Raw genomic sequence first — 19,764 nt, forward strand, 5'->3', positions numbered from 1 at the left:
TGGAATAGAATTGAGAGTCTAGAAACAAACCTATACATTTGATTTATACATTTGATTTGATATCCATTTGATTTTTGATGAGAGTGCCAAGACCATTCAATGGGGAAAGAAGAGTCCCTTCAACAAATGGTGCTGGGACAACTGGATATCCCACACACACAGGAACCAAGTTGGACCCCTCCTTTACACTGTACACAAAAATTAACTCAAAATGGATCCAAGACCTAAATGTAAGCTCCCAAACTATAAAAACTCTTAGAAGAAAACACAAGGGTAAGTCTTCATGACCTTGGATTTATTTAGCAGTGGATTCTTAGGTGGACTCCAAAAACAAGAATATGAAAAGAAAAGAAAGAAATTGAACTTCATAAAAAATTTTAAAAATGTGTGCATTAAAGGACATTATTGAAAAAAGTGAAAGACATTCTACCGAATGGGAGAAAATAGTTGCAAATCATATATATATATAATGGCCAAATATCCAAAAATATATAAAGAACTCTTACAACTCAATAACAAAATAACAACCCAACTTAAAATTAGGCAAAATACTTGAATAGACATTTCTCCAAAAAAGATATACAAATGACCAATAAGCACATGCAGATATTCTCAACATAGCTAGTCATTAGGGAGATGCCAATCCTGAAACCACAATGAAATACCAGCCCAGCACTACTAAGGTGGGTATAATTTTTTTTTTTAAGAAGGGAAAATAACAAGTGTTGGCGAGGATGTGGAAAAATTGGAACCCTAGTACTTTGCTTGTGGGAAAGAAAATGGTTTAGGCACTGTGGAAAACAGCTTGGCAGTTGCTCAAAAAGTTCTAGAATTACCATATGACTTAGTAGTTCCACTCCTTGGTATAACCCAGAAGAATTGACATAAATATTCAAACAAATACTTGAATATGAATGTTCAGTAGCCCCACTATTCACAGTAGCCAAAAGCGAAACAATCCAAATGTCCATTGACAGATGAATGGATAAACAAATTGTGGTATATTTACAGTGGAATATTATTCATCCATAAAAGAGGAATAAAGTAGGATATATCCAGAACAAGGATGAACCTCGAAAACCTTATGCTGAGTGAAATAAGGCAGAAGTAACAGGTCACGTTGTATGATTGCATTGTAGGAAATATCCAGATTAGGGGAATCCATAGAGATAGAAAACAGGTAGGTGTTGCCAGGGGCCAGTGAGGGGAGAATAGCGAAGTGACTGCTTAGTGGGCACAGGGCTTCTTTTTGGGGTGATGAAAACTAAGAAGTGGTGGTTGCACAACTTTGTGGCCCCTGAATTGTTCACTTAACCATAGTTAATTTTATGAGAAATTTAACCTCACGAAAAAATTATGTATATATAATTCATCTGAGCACCTTGGTTTCCATTAGTTTCAATATTTAATGGCTCAGATACACTTTGAGGAGGCAGTTAAATCAGTGGTTTACAGAATCAATCACTGAAGCACTTCCACAAAGTCCCTGGGTTCCACAAAACCCAGTTTGAGAAACACTAAACCCTTTTGTCTGTTTGACGGTCTTTGAATTTTTCCTGTATTTGTTCTGAGGAAAGATTTCTTCACCTTCTAGTTTATTCTCACTAGCTGACGTTTATCCTTAAGCCTTGTCAACCACATGTTAGCAGAATAAAAATTTTATGTAGTTAGGTAGTTGTTGAAGAATAGGTTTGACATTTCTGGCTTCAGTGTTAATAAATCTGTCCTACGGAGGTAAATGGTTGCTTCTTGAAGAGAACTATAGTGGTAAAGAACAGTGATAACAAATTTGCCATAGTCCATTTTGGATTTGCCTATGTTGTTTTTCTGTTCTGTTTTTTTTTATTTTTGGTGCTAAAACCAAACAGGATTGGAGCCAGAATTTGAATTCACTAAGTATTTAGTTCTAGTGATGACTAAACATAGGGAAGTTTTAAAAACAATCTTTAAAAGGCATTTGCAGTCGTTCTTTATGAACCTGGTCATTTTAGTTGCCAAGGTTCTATTTCATGTATAAGGTATATGGTGTTCGGTGGTTCGTTTTTCAATATATTACAGTGGTGATCGTTGTGCTGAAATATTCTGAAATAGCTAATTATAATTACTTTCAGGTACTGAATATGAAAGGAAATACATAATCATCTCATTTGTTAGGTGATGAGAACAACTGTGCTGTGTATTTTTTCTTTTTTTGACAAGATTTAATGGCAGTGATGATACTTCTGTTTCTTCAAGCTGGTTCACAGAAATATAATTATAGCCGATTACGGTTAGTTAAAGGAAAATATTGTAGACAAACATAAGGACTGTATCTTTTCTTTTTTAAAAAATAGGAGCAGATGTCTCAAGTGTTAGATGCCATGTTTGAAAAACTGGTCAAAGAAGGGGAGCATGTAATTGATCAAGGCGATGATGGTGACAACTTCTACGTGATCGATAGGTAAGTTTTGCGTAACCTCACTGCTGAAATGTAATGACCCTTCCATATAAATTCTCAGCGGTTCTTATAACGACTGGCAAATTAATACTTGATAGTTGCTGTTACCTCTTTATTCTTTTTACTCCATAATACGCCCTGGAAGCCTGCTGTGAATACGTGTGGTGAAACCACATTAGATCATGAAAAGAGGCCTAGTTTATAGAAGAACGGATGATTTTGCTTAGTTAAATCTATAAATCTCAGTCATTTACTGTGTGCTGCCTTTGGCTTGAGAAGACGCCTGTTACACTTAGGAGGGAGGCAGAGCGCAGCATCTGGGGTGTTGAATCATATAACTCAATCTGTTCTTTTTTTATTAACGATAAAGTAAAACATGCACATGGTAGAGAGGGTAGTTTATGTTCTTTCCAGAAGTTGTTTATGCATTCTTGTGCATTAAAAACATAGAGAAGTTATTTTAAAACACCGTAGAGAGATTATTTTATTTAAATGAGAAGGTGGGCATTCATATTGAAAATGCAATTTCAGAAAACATCTTTACTTTGTCATAGAAGAGCGTGCTTTTTAAAAAAATTTTTCATTATGTTAATCACCATACATTTCATCATTAGTTTTTGATGTAGTGTTCCATGGCTCATTGTTTGCATATAACACCCAGTGCTCCATGCAGAACGTGCCCTCTTTAACACCCATCACCAGGCTGACCCATCCTCCCACCCCCTCCCCTCTAGAACCCTCAGTTTGTTTCTCAGAGTCCATCGAAAGAAGAGCGTGCTTGAAGCAATACTTAGGTAAGAGCCCTGACTGTACTGGGGGAGCAGTCTGAATGGAGGCTATATTTCCTCACTTTGGTAAAGTGATGCTGAAGTGCCCCTCCCGTTTGGGGGGCCACACAGGTCATCTCCTAGCCTGGCCAGATTCATTGGGTTGCATTTGCTTCTCTGGGTAGAGTTGTGCTCAGCTCAGAGCCTTGTGGAAAATCACACCCCATCTGTCTGCACAGCCTCATTTCTTGATGTGGCTCTGTGGTTGGCATCTGTCCCGTATCAGCAGTCATGCATGCTCTCCGCGTGGAGGACTCTCACTGACTCCCCCGTTTCCTCGTCTTAATGCTGTGCTGACCTGTAGAGCTGTCGCTGAGGGCTGGGCTGAGCTCTCTGATTTTAGAACAGACCCACTTATTCCACGTATAAATTAAAGTCTTGATTTTCATATCCTTAACAGCTTTCATCAGGGAAACACCTCAGAAATGCACTCAGCTGTTACACTGTATTTAACTGTAGGGTATATGGCAAACTGAAATATGGTTAAAAACTCCATTACGTTTCCCGGTTCGCTTAGATCCTAATCACCCCCTTGACAGATGAAAACTCCCAGGCACACGGAAGTGACAGGAGTCAGCGAAGGTCAGCCAGCCTGGCATCCGGGTCTCCTGGCCACTGTTCGTGGTCTTTCCGTGGCTCCACTCTGCCCCACGCTTCACATTATCGGGAAGAAATGTGTATGAGAAGGGGTACAGGCTTCAGACCACGTGCTGGCAGCTGGACTGGAGGCTTATTTTACTTCTCATCAGCACATTTGTCGTACTTTATTCTGTTCCAAGTAGAAAATGTATAAAATGGTTTTGGTGCTAAAGTGTAAATAGTGTTAATAGAAGAATTAGTCTGAACTTGAAAAACAGTCATGAAACCCATTCTAGAAGGTATCCTTGAAAAATCCTTCTATCCATGAACGTCAAGCCAGTTATTCTCTTATTCGTTAACGTATCTTGTGTTTTTTGCTTTTGTTTTATCTTTACCATTCATAATCCTTTTCCTAATCTTAGATTTTTTTTTTTTTTTTTTTGAGAGAGAGAGAGAATGAGAGACAGAGAGCATGAGAGGGAGGAGGGTCAGAGGGAGAAGCAGACTCCCCGCCGAGCAGGGAGCCCGATGCGGGGCTCGATCCCGGGACTCCAGGATCATGACCTGAGCCGAAGGCAGTCGCTTAACCAACTGAGCCACCCAGGCGCCCTCCTTTTCCTAATCTTAAAAGCTCTCCCTTTTTTGTCTTTGTTAGGGGTTTAGCCAAGAGAATAAAGCCAAAGAATTTCTGCTGTCTGTGCTCCCAGGTGTTTCAGCAAGACCTGAAGCCATGTTCTCTGATAAAACACAGTGTATGGGGAGACTGTCGTCCACAGGAAGAATGTAGTTCTGTAGATACGGGGTCTGTGAAATGCGTAGGACAGCGCCAGGCAGACGGTGGGCTGCTTGCTTAGAACATGAACCCAAATAAAAGATAAGCACAAAATAAAAAGACCTTCAAAAAGACCAGGACCAGATATTCAGTCTGAATTTCTACATTTTGCTCTAGGTTGGGGGTTGGTCTGCAGTAAAGCCCCGGATGATGTGAAGAGCAAACTCTTTAGGCTGTGAGGCCATGTGGTCTCAGCTGCTCAGCTCTGCTGCTGTGGTTCGTACACATGAGCCATCAAGAAGGCGCAGGCGAACCCGTGTGTTTGTGTGGTAAAACTTTATTCATGAAAGCAGGCAGCCAGTCCGGGGGCCTTGCTCTGCCGGCCCTTCCTTAGATGATACAAGAGCCTTGTAAGTGCTGTATAGTAGGGCTGACCAAGTTGTTAGAGCTCTGTTCTTTTAAAAAAAAGTTATTTTCTTCTGATTTCAAGAGTAATACGTGTTCTCTTTAGACACAAAAACTCCTAAAACATCCTTCACTGTTCTTACATTCAGAGATGATTGCAGTCAGCTTCTTCAGAAGGATGTCCGTGCATATTCTGTTTGGTTGGAGTCTCATTTTATCACTTGCTTTATTATTATAAACTTTGATCGTTCGGTCTCATTTCCCCCCGGCAGGCACATGTCTGGTCCTTACCGCAGTCTAGCTGATGTCCTCTTCCTGCTTGTCTGGCACGGATGTTTTCTCTGGCACATATCGATGTCCTTTTATCACCTGTCATCAGAGGAGAACGGGAAGCTGGAAAGGAGATTTCGTCGCACACAGCTCTTCTCTGAAATGATGTACTCTTGTCATGAGATTTGACTTGGGTTACTTTTACCTCTTCCTTTCCATCTGTCCAACAGAGGAACATTCGATATCTATGTGAAATGCGATGGTGTCGGAAGGTGTGTGGGGAATTACGATAACCGCGGGAGTTTCGGTGAACTGGCCTTAATGTACAATACGCCCCGAGCAGCTACCATCACTGCTACCTCTCCTGGTGCTCTGTGGGGTTTGGTGAGTGAGAGATCTATTTCACCCGAGTGTTACTTAGGAAAACTGTTATGACGGAAGCCAGGCAGGTGGAGTCTTTTGGTTCTAGTAGGTGGATTTCTTTGCGATCCTCCTCGGTCATTGGGGTATTTATTAAGCAGCTACTGGATGCTGCACTTCTGGGTGCTGGGTTAAATCTTCATGTTCTTTCCCAGGGAAGTCAGGAGCTTAACCTCCTGGTCCTGGGAAAGACACTCAGATCTGAAATACTCCTCTTTTACCCACCCTTAAAAACCAGCCACCCAGACAATTGAACAAGGCCTCCAGCGCGGTTTTCTTAGGTAGCTTTCTGGGGTATGACATGATCTGTGCTTCCCCAGGTGTGGTCCCCTGACCAGGAGCACCTGTATCACCTGGGCACTTTGCAGGAAATGCAGATTCTGGCCCCACCCCCTTACTGATTTGGGCCCACCGAATCAGAAGCTCTGGAGATGGGGCGCAGCGATCTGTGCTTGAGCAAACCCACCACGTGACTCGGATGCATGCTAGAGTTTGAGAAGCCTCCATGAACAGGTTCTCTTGGTGTGCTTTAAAGTGATAACAGCTTTGCCTCGAAAAGCAGCTGGGTAGCATTAAAATACTTGATGCCTCTCTTTCTCACCTGGATGCACATCAGAATTACTTGAAGGTGGGGGAGGGGGTGGAAATGTTAAAAAAAATTCCTCTTGCTGAAGCTCCACCACAGACCAATTTAATCAGACCCTGCTGGGGTGGGACCTGGGCTTTTAAAATTGTTAATGGTGATATTTCTACAAGACTTAAAAGTTGGTTTGAAGACATTTGGATGAGGTGGGAAGGGAGATTCTTTTCATACGTGGTATCAGGATGCCGAGTAGCTGATTCTAGAAGGCGGTCTCCGATGTGCTTATGGATCACCTGGGAATATAGTTAAAACGCAGATCCTGATTCACTGGATCTGGAATGAGGCTTATGATTTGCATTTCTCATAAGCTCCCAGGAGACCCCATTGCTGTTCTGCCCAGAGCACACTTTAAGCAGTGCTGAGTTTAGGACGTTTGCAATGCTTGTATTTTCTTTTTAAATTGTTGAAAACGGCCCACTCTCTAGTTGCAACATGTATTTATTAGATTAGTTCTCTCAAAAATCCTTTTGTGGAAGGAGAAGAGGTTGAGAGAATAGGACGACTATTTGCAGTCTGGGTCCCAAGGACCGTATGTAGCTTTACACAAGTAACCCGTTACTCCCTGTCGACTCAGCCATTTAACTCTGAAGTCGGTTCAGCTGATAAAAATCTCTTGCTCAGAGAAACCATACATACCATACATTTCTTCTTATTAGAATCAGGCGGTTACTGTTGCCGTGGTAAAAATGTGATGAGTCACATTTTAAGTTGTACAAGAAAATTTGGAATTGTTTCACACGAGAAGAAACCCGTCGTGGTCTGGCGTGTTTTAAGGACTGTTGAAGATTCGAATACCCAAAGCCAGCAAAGTAAGAAACCCCAAACCAGACCGGGCTAGGTCCATAGGACCTGTTTGTCAGTTATCGGAGTGGTTGGCTCCATCTAGAGTCCGCCGTGACCTGTTCCATTAAGGAAGGCATTCGCTGAAAAGTTCCGTCATTCGGATGAGGTTGCCAGCCAGGGTCAGAGGGGTGCGCAGTCTGGAAGCTGCCTCCCACACATCCTTGGAACAAGGTCACATGTGTAGCAGGTTGGCCCCTCTGAGTACTCATAATTTGCAGCCCTGGCAGAAACCTTAAACTGGGTACCAAGGCCCAGCATTTCCCAGTGTGCGTGGTACTTAAGCCATCAAGGATTGAGCATTTTCAGAGATTTTTACTTATCTATGCATGTTATTCAGGTGGGCAGTTTGTGATGATCACCTTGGGGTATGTGCCTAAGTGCAGGAACTTTTTAAAAATTAGAATTAACCTATCACTTAATCCTTCAAATATGTTTTTTAAGAGCCACTTACTGAACTATCCCCTTTCCAGGGAAAGTCAAGTAGAAAAGATGTTTTTCTTTTAAGGCCAGCACATTGGAGCTCTGTCATATAAATGCAGGTAGAAAGATAAGCAGATCCCAAGAGAAAAGTCCTTTGTTAGACTAGTCTAACTTTGTAAATAGTACTCGGTCACTGTCAGCCTTAAGGGTTAACTGATGAGCGTGAACCTGCCGATGATTCAGAAAGGCAATTATTGAAATGACAAGGATGAAAACATTTGAAATGGGACTTTGTGGATTTTAATTATATGTCACAGTGGGTGTGAAGAGGTGGGCCACTAACACAATTTTTCCCAAGACAAATACCTCATTGTGGTTAATTTTTAATCACTAAACTATTTCTCGTCTTCTCTGTCTTGCAATAAACTCTGTCCATAAAATGGTGTTGAAGCTGGTTCCCAAACCTGATTATATATCAGAATCACTTGGAGAGCTTTTATGACCTATAGGTTAGTGAGCCCTACACGCAGACATTGTTCGAGTCATTGAAGTCTGGGGTCTGAGAACCGTTTTTTTAATACTATAGCTGATTCTGATGCAGACCCAAGCTTGGAAATTATTTCAATAATTTTACTAATTATCTTGCACATTTTTCTCTTTTAAAAAAGTTATTAGGATTACAACTCCAAATTACAACCCTTGTCAAATTGTAATAAACTAAATTGGGGAACGGGATGTTTGCTTTCCTAGAGACTTACATCCATGCTGGCATTTTCCTCCATCCCACCAGTTCAGCTAAATTCAGCCTCACTGCGTCGGACAGTAATTTAATAATTAATGAACATAACACAGTTTTATTGGATATTAAAGTGGTGTAATTGTTGATCAGTATATGACAAACCAACATAATTCTGGGAGATCTTAACTAAGCACCATTATAAATAATGTCTTACAGGGATTTTTTCAAAATAAAGTTTGTAGGAAAACCATTTTTTGAGCTGTTTGTTATCTTTAAAATTTTCCCTAGTTTCCTAATTGAGTTCTGTATCTTTGAGGTTAAGTAGTATAAACAGAGGAATGTTGGAGAACCCTGAGAATGATAAACACTGGCATTTGACTCTTGATATTCAACAAAGTTGTAGTTCCTCTATGCACATTTTTTAAAAAAGAAAAACTCTGACATAATGTGGATGTGACAACCTAGCATACATAATTTTTTCAAGAGCTTATCATAATTGCTTTATGATTAAAAAATTCAACAGTGTTTTTCATGCATTTTTTTTCCTGCAACCCACATTTAGATTTCCATTCGGAAATATCACAACCAGTATTTTTTTTTTTTAAGATTTTATTTATTTATTTGACAGAGAATGAGAGAGAGCACATGAGAGTGGGGAGGGTCAGAGGGAGAAGCAGACTCCACGCCGAGCAGGGAGCCCGATGCGGGACTCGATCCAGGGACTCCAGGATCATGACCTGAGCTGAAGGCAGTTGCTTAACCAACTGAGCCACCCAGGCGCCCCTCACAACCAGTATATTTACCAGTATATTACTATATTTATTTATGTATGTGTCCTTGTGTATAACTGAAATAAATAACTAAACAACACTTTACTAAAAGGTGTGCATGCTGAGATTTTCCATTCTTTATTTTTTACAAAAATGCTGGTCATGGGTGAAGAGGGTCAAAAGGTACCAACTTCCAGTTATAAAATAAATAAGACCTGTGATGTCCTGTCCACCCCGGCCACTGTAGTTCATGCTATATTTGAAAGTTGCTAAGAGTGTAGATCTTAAAAGTTCTCACTAGAAAAAAAGAATTTGTAACTATGTATGGTGATGAGTGTGAACCAGACTTACTGTGGTGATCATTTCTCAATATATATATGAATGCCAGATCATTATATTGTATACCTGAAACTAATATAATGTTATAGGTCCATTATAACTCCGTTTAAAAAAATGCTGGTCATGTTCCACTGACTTGATTTTGGATATCCTGGGGCTGTCATCCACAGTAAAAGAACTGTGTTAGCCCGAACTCAGAGACACGGAGTGCAGTGCTGGCTTCCAGGGGCTGAGGGGGGGAGAGATGGGGAGATGGTGGTCAGAGGGTGGAAACTTCCACTTACAAGGTGAATGAGTTCTGGGGATTGAATGAACAGCATGGTAATTATCGTAAACGTTGTATTGTACACTTGAAAGTTGCAAAGGGAGTCTCAAATGTTCTCATTACAAAAAAGAAAGGGTAATTATGTGAGGTGATACCAGTATTAACTAACCCTTTTGTGGTAATCATTTCGCAATATATATGTATCAAAGCAACACGTTGTATACCTTAAACTTTTACACAATGTTATAGATCAGTTAAATGTCAATAAAACGAGGAAAACAGACAGGGCTAGTGCTCTTTTTTTAATGGTGCAATAGCGCCACCTTGTGGGTTTATCCCAATTATGTGTTGGCCAGTTCTGAATAAAAGGAAATCGTTTCCTTTTTTAAAAAAAAATGAAAGTAATATTTTATGTGGGTCTATATTTTATGCCTGAAGAAATTTTTAAAAAATCTGAAAAAAGTATAAATATTAACCTTTTATTTCAAAATCTTCAGTTACTGTTTGTTTCTTATTGGGACTAAAATGAAACTATCTCTTCAAACTTTTTTTCCTAATAAAATCTCTTAACTGTCTTTGTATCTGCTATTCTGCCTTTAGGACAGGGTAACCTTCAGGAGAATAATTGTGAAAAATAATGCCAAAAAGAGAAAAATGTATGAAAGCTTTATTGAGTCACTGCCATTCCTTAAATCGTTGGAAGTAAGTATATGTTTATGCTTTTGTTTTACTTTGCTTTAAAAATTGTTCTGTTTGGAACATTTAGTTCTGTAGGAAAGTTTCTTTGAATATTTTTATTTGTAAAGATTACGTGATGGTGTTTGTATAACATGGTATTTCTTTCACTACCTGTAGCTGCAGATGTTCTGTTTTGCTTTGTTTTACAAGTAATGGACTCCTGTGAGTGTCTAGAACAGATTTATATGTGGTCTTTATCTAAAAGCAGACTTCATAGGTATTTACCCAAAGAATACAAAAGTACTAATTCAAAGGGATACACACATCCCAATGTTTATATAGCAGCATTATCTACCACAACCAAATTATGGGAACAGCCCACATGTCCGTCAACTGATGAATGGATGAAGAAGAGGTGTGTGTACACACACACAGAGGAATATTACTCAACTATAAGAAAGAATGAAATCTTGCCGTTTACGACATAGACGGAGCCGGAGAGTATAATGCTAAGGGAGAAATAAGTCAGTCAAAGAATGACAAGTACCCTATGATTTCACTCATGTGTAATTGAAGAAACAAAACAGATGAGTAGAGGGAAAGTAAAGAGAGACGAACCAAGAAACAGACTCAACTCTAGAGAACACACTGATCGTCACCAGCGGGGAGGGGTTGGGGGGATGGGGAAATAGGGGATGAGGATTAAGGAGGGCAGGGGGACTTGGTGTGATGAGCACCGGGTGTTGTATGGAGGTAACGAATCCCTGTATCGTCTGCCTGAAAACTAATATAATACTGTATGTTAACTGACTGGGATTTAAGTAAAAACTTAAAAGATGTAAAAGTAGACTGAAGTAATGATAGAAATGTGGGCAGTAACTAGTTACACCTTTACAGGGAGAGCTTGTCGAAACACGGTGTGTCTTTTCCTTCCCAGTCAACCTTGCTGTTTACCCCTCTTCTCCTTTCCTCTTCAGACTGGCATTCCGGGGTCTCTTCTGTTTTCAGGCTATGCTTTCTCACTTGGTGAACTTGTCAAATGCCCTGGCTTTAAACACTGCTTATACACTGATGCCTCCTAAAACGGCCATCGCCAGGCCAGGTCCCTCTGTCGAATAGCAGACGCATTTATCCAACCGCATGGTTGACATTTGCGCTCATGGGGCTAATTGACATCTCAAACCTAGCGCGTCCCAGCTCTCCTCCACCCCTGCCTTCCCCACCTCCCTGCATCTGGGCCACAAGCCTCAGGATTAGTACTGATTCATCTCCTGAAATTTCTCTGTTGGGTTGTCGGTACACGCCTGGTGGAGGTTTTGGCCACGTTACAGAATGCATATGAGACAGCTGATCGTGTCTCGCGGCATCTCTTTTAACATGAAAGATCAGGGGTTGGAAATACATATGCCTTCAGAGTTAGGCAGGTGTAATGTAAGGGAGCAGAGGAAGCCAGGGTGGGGTGTCACCTAGACTTGGCGCCAGAGCAGTCGCCAAACCCCAGCCCGTTGTTGCTATGTGCCATCATGTGGGCTGGGGGTTGCTGAGGCTCCTGATTGTTCAAGAGAAGCTGAGAATTCAGGTTCTCCTGAGGGAAATCTATTTTAAAATGCTGGCACTTAATTAATACACACACAAACCCGCATGCTCTACTTATTTGGCCTCTGGGCTACCAATTTTTAACTTCTGAAATAGAAGTTTAGTCTGTTTAATTTAGTCTGTTTAATCATATCTTTTTTTCACTGAAGGTTTCTGAACGCCTGAAAGTGGTAGATGTGATAGGCACCAAAGTATACAACGATGGAGAACAAATCATTGCTCAGGTATAGTGCTTTTTAGGTAATTCAGCTTAGGGTTATATTCCAAAAGTTTCTTCCACGAGGCCGATCTTGATAAATTTTTCATTTGTGTCTGTAATTAGCATGTAGTGGTGGATTAAATGAATATTACTTCCACCAAATGACCTCTTAAAAGTGGTTTGATTTACAGCCATTAAGCTATTTCAATATTTTTATTTATATAATTAACTCCTGATGAATATGTATTAAATCATCAGATGGATTTCTGGATAATTTTCTACTTGTACATGACATGAAATTTAAATGTATCTACAATAAGATGTCATTGACAATCAGAAAAAACAGGCGAGCGCATTCCTTGAGATAACGTGGACCCAGAAGTTGCGCCGGGAGTTCTGCAGAGTTTTGCATGATCAGTTCAGGAGGAAGCCTCCTGGGGCTGCTCCCTGATAAAATTAATCAGGAAGGGAACACACTGTACCGTGTACTGTATCAGCTTCCAGGCACGAAATGGGGGCCAACGTGCTGTTTTCACCCCTAATACTTCTCTGAGATCCCAGTTGCAATGGGTAGGAATACACACCTTGGTTATGACAGAGCTGCCAAGAAGTAGGATTTATGAAGACAGTCAGCGTTCACAGATAAAGCAGACGGATGATAGGGCCCATATTTCTCAGTTACAGTTCTAAGCCCTGGGCGAATGATTTAAACAGATTTTAAGGTTCTCTGATTTTTATATCACAACATTTATGCTGTATTATAATTTTAATCTAAAAGTATTATCTTTTGATACATGTGGAATAAGATGCAAGGTCTGTGAGCCTGAGGCAAGAATAATTGTGTTAGAAGGCAAACACACAAGTAAATCACAAGTCTCTCTCTCCTGTACACACATGTGCACACAGATTATAGTCAGGGGTTGGAAGGAAGTGGAGTCGAATTAGAGAACAAGGCTGAGGTTCTACTGTGGAAGTTGAAAAATAACCAGCCACAGAGCACTTTCAACATGATTCTTTCTAGCCTTTTATTCTGAAATAATTGCAGATGCCTGGTAAGTCGCAGTGGTCATGCAGTGGTCCCACGCCCTTGCCCCACTTCCTCCCGGTACCTGCTGGTGTTGCTGCAGGACACACCATCACACCTACCATCCGACATGGCCCAACCGACAGACCGAGTGTTGTCACTTCTACATGCACTTAGAGCACGCTTTGAAAACAGAATTATCAGGCGCCTGGCTCACTTGGTGGGTAGAAGTGACGCTTGATCTCGGGGTTATGAGTTCGAGCCCCACAGTGGCGTAGAGATTATTTAAAAGTAAAATCTGAAAAAACAATTGCACAGCAGTCAACAGATGTATTATGATTTTAAACACTTGAAAATTTGACAGGAAGCTTTTAGATACAAAATAAGAGAAAGGAGATTATGTATATGTATTAATCTTAGGGCTTATTGAAAGTATTTTTAGGTATCGTCTTTTAAGCATTTATAAATATCTGTGTTACATAAATCTAGACTCCACATTTTGGTGTGATGTATTCTGATACTGTGTTTCTTGGATTGTATGTACTAAAGAGTTTTGAAATTCCCAAGTTTCTCTAGAATCACTTTGAGAGGCTCAGAAAAGTCAGTATTTGCTGTCATGCGTACTGCACCATTTAATTCAGGAGGCGTCATTGGAAATCAAGGCAGAGTTCACCCAAGAAGGGAAATCAGGGATGTAGTTAGAAATGGCAACACTTTCAGGAGCCTTTTTGAGGCCCCGAGGTGGAGTGGAGCATCAGTACAGATGTCAGGGTCAGGGCCCCCATGAACTGCCTCCTGATAAGTCTGGTGGTTTTCTCCTCCTTGAGAGTTTCTCCTCTTCGGGCCACCATGCCGATGGTTATCAGAGGATGACACAGGGTGTGCATCTGAGCACTTCTCGGGGAGCACGGGATTGGCTGGTGGAGCAGGAGGTGCTGGGACACAGCCCTGCCATCTCTGACTGTGGACATTGTCATCCAGGCTGGAGCTGGGGCCAAATTCTCACCTCTGTATTTGCCGTATCTCCTTGGCTAGTTTAGCAAGAAGTGCCACGGGAGAGAGTTTATTATTTCAGATAATTTTACAAATGAGCTCCTTATTCAAGAATTGTTGATCACGGTCTCTCAGTGTAGACGGTGAGATAGTTTGTTCCTCTGGGCCCTGGCTTTTCGGGCAGATCATCTGTACAACGGAGCTGGGTTGATCTCAGGGCCACGAGAGGCAAAAAGGATTGCTGTCAAAGAAATCTGCATTTCCCCCCACTGTTTTTGTTTCCTTCTTACAGGGAGATTTGGCGGATTCTTTTTTCATCGTAGAATCGGGTGAAGTGAAAATCACTATGAAAAGGAAGGTGAGTGTTGGCAAGTCTAAAAATTCATGTTAGCCATAGAGCAACAGGCTTTCTGATGCTCACCCTCAGGTTAACAGAGTCTTCTTGAGCTGAGTCAAGGCTCACACTCTTCCTTACCTTGTCAGGGTAAATCAGAAGTGGAAGAGAATGGCGCCGTGGAAATCGCTCGGTGTTCTCGGGGACAGTACTTTGGAGAGCTGGCTCTGGTCACTAACAAACCTCGGGCAGCTTCCGCGCACGCCATCGGGACCGTCAAATGTTTAGGTAGGAGTCACAGTGGTGGACATGTCTCTCCTGTTTGCAGTTGGGATGCCTGCATTCCATGTGTTCATGGGGCTGTACTGATGATTGCACTGGGTCCCCAAGTTTTATGGTCCCCACAAAGGAGAACAAGGTCAAGATTCATGGCATTATAGAATCCGTTTGTGGGAGCCCGTTTTTTCCCCCATACCTATTTTGTTCTTCCATATGGGCGTGAGAGAACGTCTTGTTTTAGTAAAGAATTCCGAGTATGGAGTTTTAGGTCTCATCTCTCAAGTAAAGTTTGTGTTCCCCAAAGAAAAGCCAGCCAGAACGGTATTTTTATAGTGTTCATCAGGGTCTGTGGGCAAAGCCCAAAGGTCTGTGTGAACGCTTCCTCCTCCTAGTCCTACGGAAAGGAGGGTTGGGTTTGTCCAACGCAGGATGGTTTTCTTTGTTGTCCAGCTGTTAATGATGCGGCATCACAAATGCCACCTGCAGCTGGAACACCTCTATGTGCATCTGAGACCTGACCTAGGAGAAAGAACCCGCTTGAATAGTGAGAAGTGGAACCCAGGAGGAGTCCATGTAGAGGACCCTGTAAGAAAATTGATTCTGCAGTAATTAGCCACTCTGTGTTCTCAGACCTGCAGGCATCTTCAGAATTCACTTCTTAGAGAAGTCACTTTTTAAAAGGCTTTCAGTACGTGTGATATTAATCAAGTGTTACACGTGGATGAAAGAGAAGGTAGGTAGAAACTGACAGGTAATTTTCCTGAGTACAGACAGGAAGGAGGAAGAGTAAAGGTGAAGTGAGTGAAACCGCGTTAATTTTTTTCTATAACAAATTTATTCACATTAAAGAAAATCTGAGAAATACAGAAAGGGTAGGAAAAACTCAGAGTTGCCCATACCACGACCACCACCATGACCACCACCCCCCTGTGATCCTGTTCGAATTCCTTCTCATCTTTCTCTATTTGCATGGGTTTTCTGTTTTAAAGTTTTGTCAACTGCTTTTTTTTTCATTCACTGTAGCTTCATAGGCACTTGCTCATTTTATTTCTCATTTGATCAAATTGTAGTGTTGTATGAGGTAAACATATGCATTATAAGTTATTCAGTCATTTCCCACTGGCAAATATTTTGGGGGTTTGGGCTCCATATTTTGGGGGTGGGGGAGAGTTTTTGGGTCTGTGTGCACATACTCTTTTCCCACATATAGGATTTTTCCTTAGCAGTGTTCTCAGGAGTACGCTTTCTTTTTATGGCGTTCGAGGTATACTGCCAGCTCTCTTGTTCTGTACTAATTTACATGCTACCAGCAATACAAGAACGTCCACTTCCTCAATTCTTGCGAACATTGTCTTTTGCACCTTTGCAAATTTGAGAGGCAAAAAAAAAAAAAAATTTTTTTTTAATTTGGATTTCTGTGGTAGAGTGTGTGATATTTTCCACGTGTATATTACAAATTGAGTTCTTAAAAATGCAGGAGACAGGCAGGGAAAGTGACAGACAGCATATAGTTAGAAGTGGACAAAAGCGTTTTGGTCGCCACGTTGAATTGACTAGACAATAGGATAAACCAGTAAACATTACAAAAGGTAACACTGGGTCTTTACAGCACAGCATTGTAAACCCTGAGAAGGGAAAACAGTAGAGGAAAAAATCCCTTGCCACCTTTAAGGAGTTCATATTATTGAGATGGTGACATCAAAACTAATTTATTTTTTAAAATTCCAAGGCCTTGCCGTAACAGCCCTTCATTTTTTTCTTACCGTAGACCAGGAGCCTCCCACCTGACCTAGCATTGCACAATCAAGATTATCAAGGGAACACTGGCTGTTTACTTTCTGAGATGGATCATTTTTATCCTTATGCCCTTTTCTTGCATTTGATAAATATCTAAAAATACCATTGCATTATTGACACCTGTAGAATGGGCATTGTAAGTGACTTTGGAATTTTTCAGATTTGCAAAGAATGTTAAATTTGTTTTTCTTTTATTCTCCCCTTTTCTTAGCTATGGATGTGCAGGCATTTGAAAGGCTTTTGGGACCTTGCATGGAAATTATGAAAAGGAACATTGCCACCTATGAAGAACAATTAGTTGCTCTGTTTGGAACTAACATGGATATTGTTGAACCCACTGCATGAAGCAAAAGTATGGACAAGACCCATAGTGACAAAATTACACAGTAGTGGTTAGTCCACTGAGAATGTGTTTGTGTAGATGCCAAGCATTTTCTGTGATTTCAGGTTTTTTTCCTTTTTTTACATTTACAATGTATCCGTAAACAGAGTAGTGATTTAATACTCAATAGGCTTTACCATCACTTTCTAAAGAGTAGGTCAAAAAAATACTGACATACTGATGAAATGACTTTGTACTCCACAAAATTATGATTTGAGTGAAAGGTTTATTCAGATGATTGTAATATACTGAAAGTATCTGTGTGTAAGAAGATAATTAAAGGATCACCCAAGGGTGATATGTGTTCATTTGGACTTCCCCGGATTGCTGTGTTAGTGAGTGTGCCCATGAAAAGGGACCCTGGCAGTGACTCATGCTGGACAGCCTTGCATCACATTCTTTTTACAACTCACTATATATAGTAAGTACAGTTTTAATCATTTTTGTTTTCTCAAGTTTTTCTGGCTTGATAAGTTATGTGCTGGCCTTGGACTACGGTGAAATGGTAGAACACATCATATGCAATTTTCAAACCTTTTCTATTTTTGCAATAAAGTACATTCTGACTTCTTTGGCATAATGTCAGTAACCTCCGTACTCCAGTGGTTTTAAGGACAGGCAATGTAGTCATTATGATAATAGGGAAGAGTCTTTTTTAAATGAGAGATCATTGACAGTTTCCTCATAAAGCATATATCTGCTTCCTTTTTCCATTTTGTAGTTCTCTGTACTCTTTAAAAGTTTGAGTTCGACATGTAGTGTCACAAGTAGTTTTTTTAAATACTATTTAAATTTGTCTTCTAGAAGTCGGAGATCTTACATATGCAAAAAAAATAAAGAAAGAGAAAGAAAGAACAGAAAGAAAGAAAAGGGAAAAAAAAGACCTCTCCTATACCAAAAATATGTTGGGGTCCTTATCAACATGCCCACAGGATATTTCTCTGTTCTTCACTAGGTGTACATAATATGATCCTTTGCAGACATCTGCTCCCATGGGTTTCCTTTAAGGTGGTAGAAATAAATTTTTATGAGCAAAACCATATATAAAGATAAAAGGAATTTCTGCTCCATCCAAATGTACCATTAGTCCTTGCCATTTGTGTTAATGTAGACTCAAAAGTGCAGGATGAACTTAACTGAATAGATTTTCATTGATAATATGCTTATTATTCTGCCACATAAGATGAATTACATTCAACCAAAAGCAGTATTATTCTTAACATGATTTCTAGGCCCACATGACCCCAGTGTCTGGAGAGGTTAGTTCTAACCAGTTGTTCACTTTTAAATGAGCTGTTGCATTTTGGGAAACAGGTTTTAAAGAAATACAAACCTGGGTAAAAATATTCTGTGGCTCTTAGAGTGTGATGTTATTAGAGAATGTTTATGGTCTTACATATATAATGAAAATATGGTTAAAAATGTGTTCATCAAATAATGTACATATAAAAATTATGTAAAGTATAACTTAACCACATTTTAGAACACTGTTTAACAATTTTGCAAACTTTCTTGTAGGAAGAGAGCTTATGACATGAAGATGACTTGTTTTCTATTTCAGATTTCATTTTAAAAACCAGGTCTGTTAAAAAAGAAAAAAACCACAAAGAACCCTCAGATTCCTGGCTCATCATTCTGTATTCTTTATCCACTTTTTCAAGATACCTTGTTGCATAAGCTGATTATTAACTATTCATGGAGTAGCAAACAAATGCCTGTTTAATAAAGAACTCTGACCAAGGCTGTAAATGCCAGTTACATTATTTTCAGTATTGTTGGTTATATTTAAATTTACCTTATAATAAAGCACACTTTTATAATAAAATGTTTTTAATGAAGTTTTGGGGGTTTTTTTGTTTGTTTTTGGTTTTGTTTTGTTTCACTTGTTTCTGTCTTGGGATTTGGACGGTGCATATTGTACTATGTGAGAAGCAGGACAGACGGGGGGTACATGTGAAAGCTGCTGCCCCCGCCCCTCCCTCCTGGGCCTAATGCAACAAGAGAGTATAGTACTTTATGGCAATAGGGATTTACAGATTTTAACTATTAGTCATATGTGATCTAAACAATTGCGGTATGCTGCAGACTAACTTGGCCGTGTAGGTTCACCAAAGAAGTGTGACTAACTAGGGAATTTACATGTGGAAGCACCTAATTAAAACACCTCACATTTGACCTGTGGGTTTGGATGTCATCATTCAATCACAAACCAAGATTCTTTACTCTTGGAAGATCCTCCACTGAAGTGTCATTCAAGGATACACTCCGTGTAGCTATGGATTATTCTGGAAGAACCTTCTATTAACACAAGGGCTTCTTGTTTTATATAGTGGTGTTTGCGTGTGTGTGTTCTGCATGTCACTATGAACTAGGGCTTGCTGCCTATATCGTAACAAACACTATCTGCAACACAAGTTGGGTGAGCATGCTTGGCTTACTGTTAGAAACTAGCAGACCATTTAAAATGTGTAGAAATGCTGCAAGGGATTTCTTGCATGGGAGGCATGGGACATGAAGCAAGGGACTCTGGATTTGATTGAAATATGTCCCATTAAGTGCCAAGTCCGTTCCCTTTCTAAAGCATCTTGAAGATACTGATCTAGTTTTCCTAATTTTCTCAAGCAATTTATAACAAGGACTACATGACCTATGGTATTCTTTTTTAAAAATTATTTAAATTCAATTAACCTATTATTGGTTTCAGAGGTAGAGGTCAGTGATTCATCAGTCTCATATAACACCCAGTGCTCATT

The 19,764-nt window shown here is 40.2% G+C and overlaps 1 protein-coding gene and 1 long non-coding RNA gene across 3 annotated transcripts in view; both read left to right on the forward strand.

The window, feature by feature from the left end:
• PRKAR2B (protein kinase cAMP-dependent type II regulatory subunit beta) overlaps positions 1–18,849 on the forward strand; it is a 90,296-nt gene extending 71,447 nt beyond the window's left edge. Inside the window, exons 5-11 of one of the 2 annotated variants that reach the window (XM_045864884.3) lie at positions 2,334–2,440; positions 5,521–5,674; positions 10,330–10,431; positions 12,153–12,227; positions 14,512–14,577; positions 14,703–14,841; positions 16,841–18,849. In XM_045864884.3, the coding sequence (XP_045720840.1) occupies positions 2,334–2,440; positions 5,521–5,674; positions 10,330–10,431; positions 12,153–12,227; positions 14,512–14,577; positions 14,703–14,841; positions 16,841–16,974 (777 nt within the window). In that variant the 3' untranslated portion in view covers positions 16,975–18,849. The remainder of the gene's footprint in view (positions 1–2,333; positions 2,441–5,520; positions 5,675–10,329; positions 10,432–12,152; positions 12,228–14,511; positions 14,578–14,702; positions 14,842–16,840) is intronic. The other variant, XM_064575409.1, reaches the window with a different exon arrangement.
• LOC135362128 (uncharacterized) lies at positions 5,684–10,073 on the forward strand. The gene is made up of 2 exons (XR_010406600.1): positions 5,684–7,162; positions 8,984–10,073. It is a non-coding gene; the product is annotated as an uncharacterized LOC135362128 (long non-coding RNA).
• Positions 18,850–19,764: the final 915 nt, after the last annotated feature.

Source organism: Mirounga angustirostris, unplaced genomic scaffold (genome assembly GCF_029215605.1).
Source record: "Mirounga angustirostris isolate CCGP_5_RB_7025 unplaced genomic scaffold, mMirAng1.0.hap1 SCAF_12, whole genome shotgun sequence".
In the NCBI taxonomy this organism is placed as follows: domain Eukaryota; kingdom Metazoa; phylum Chordata; class Mammalia; order Carnivora; family Phocidae; genus Mirounga; species Mirounga angustirostris.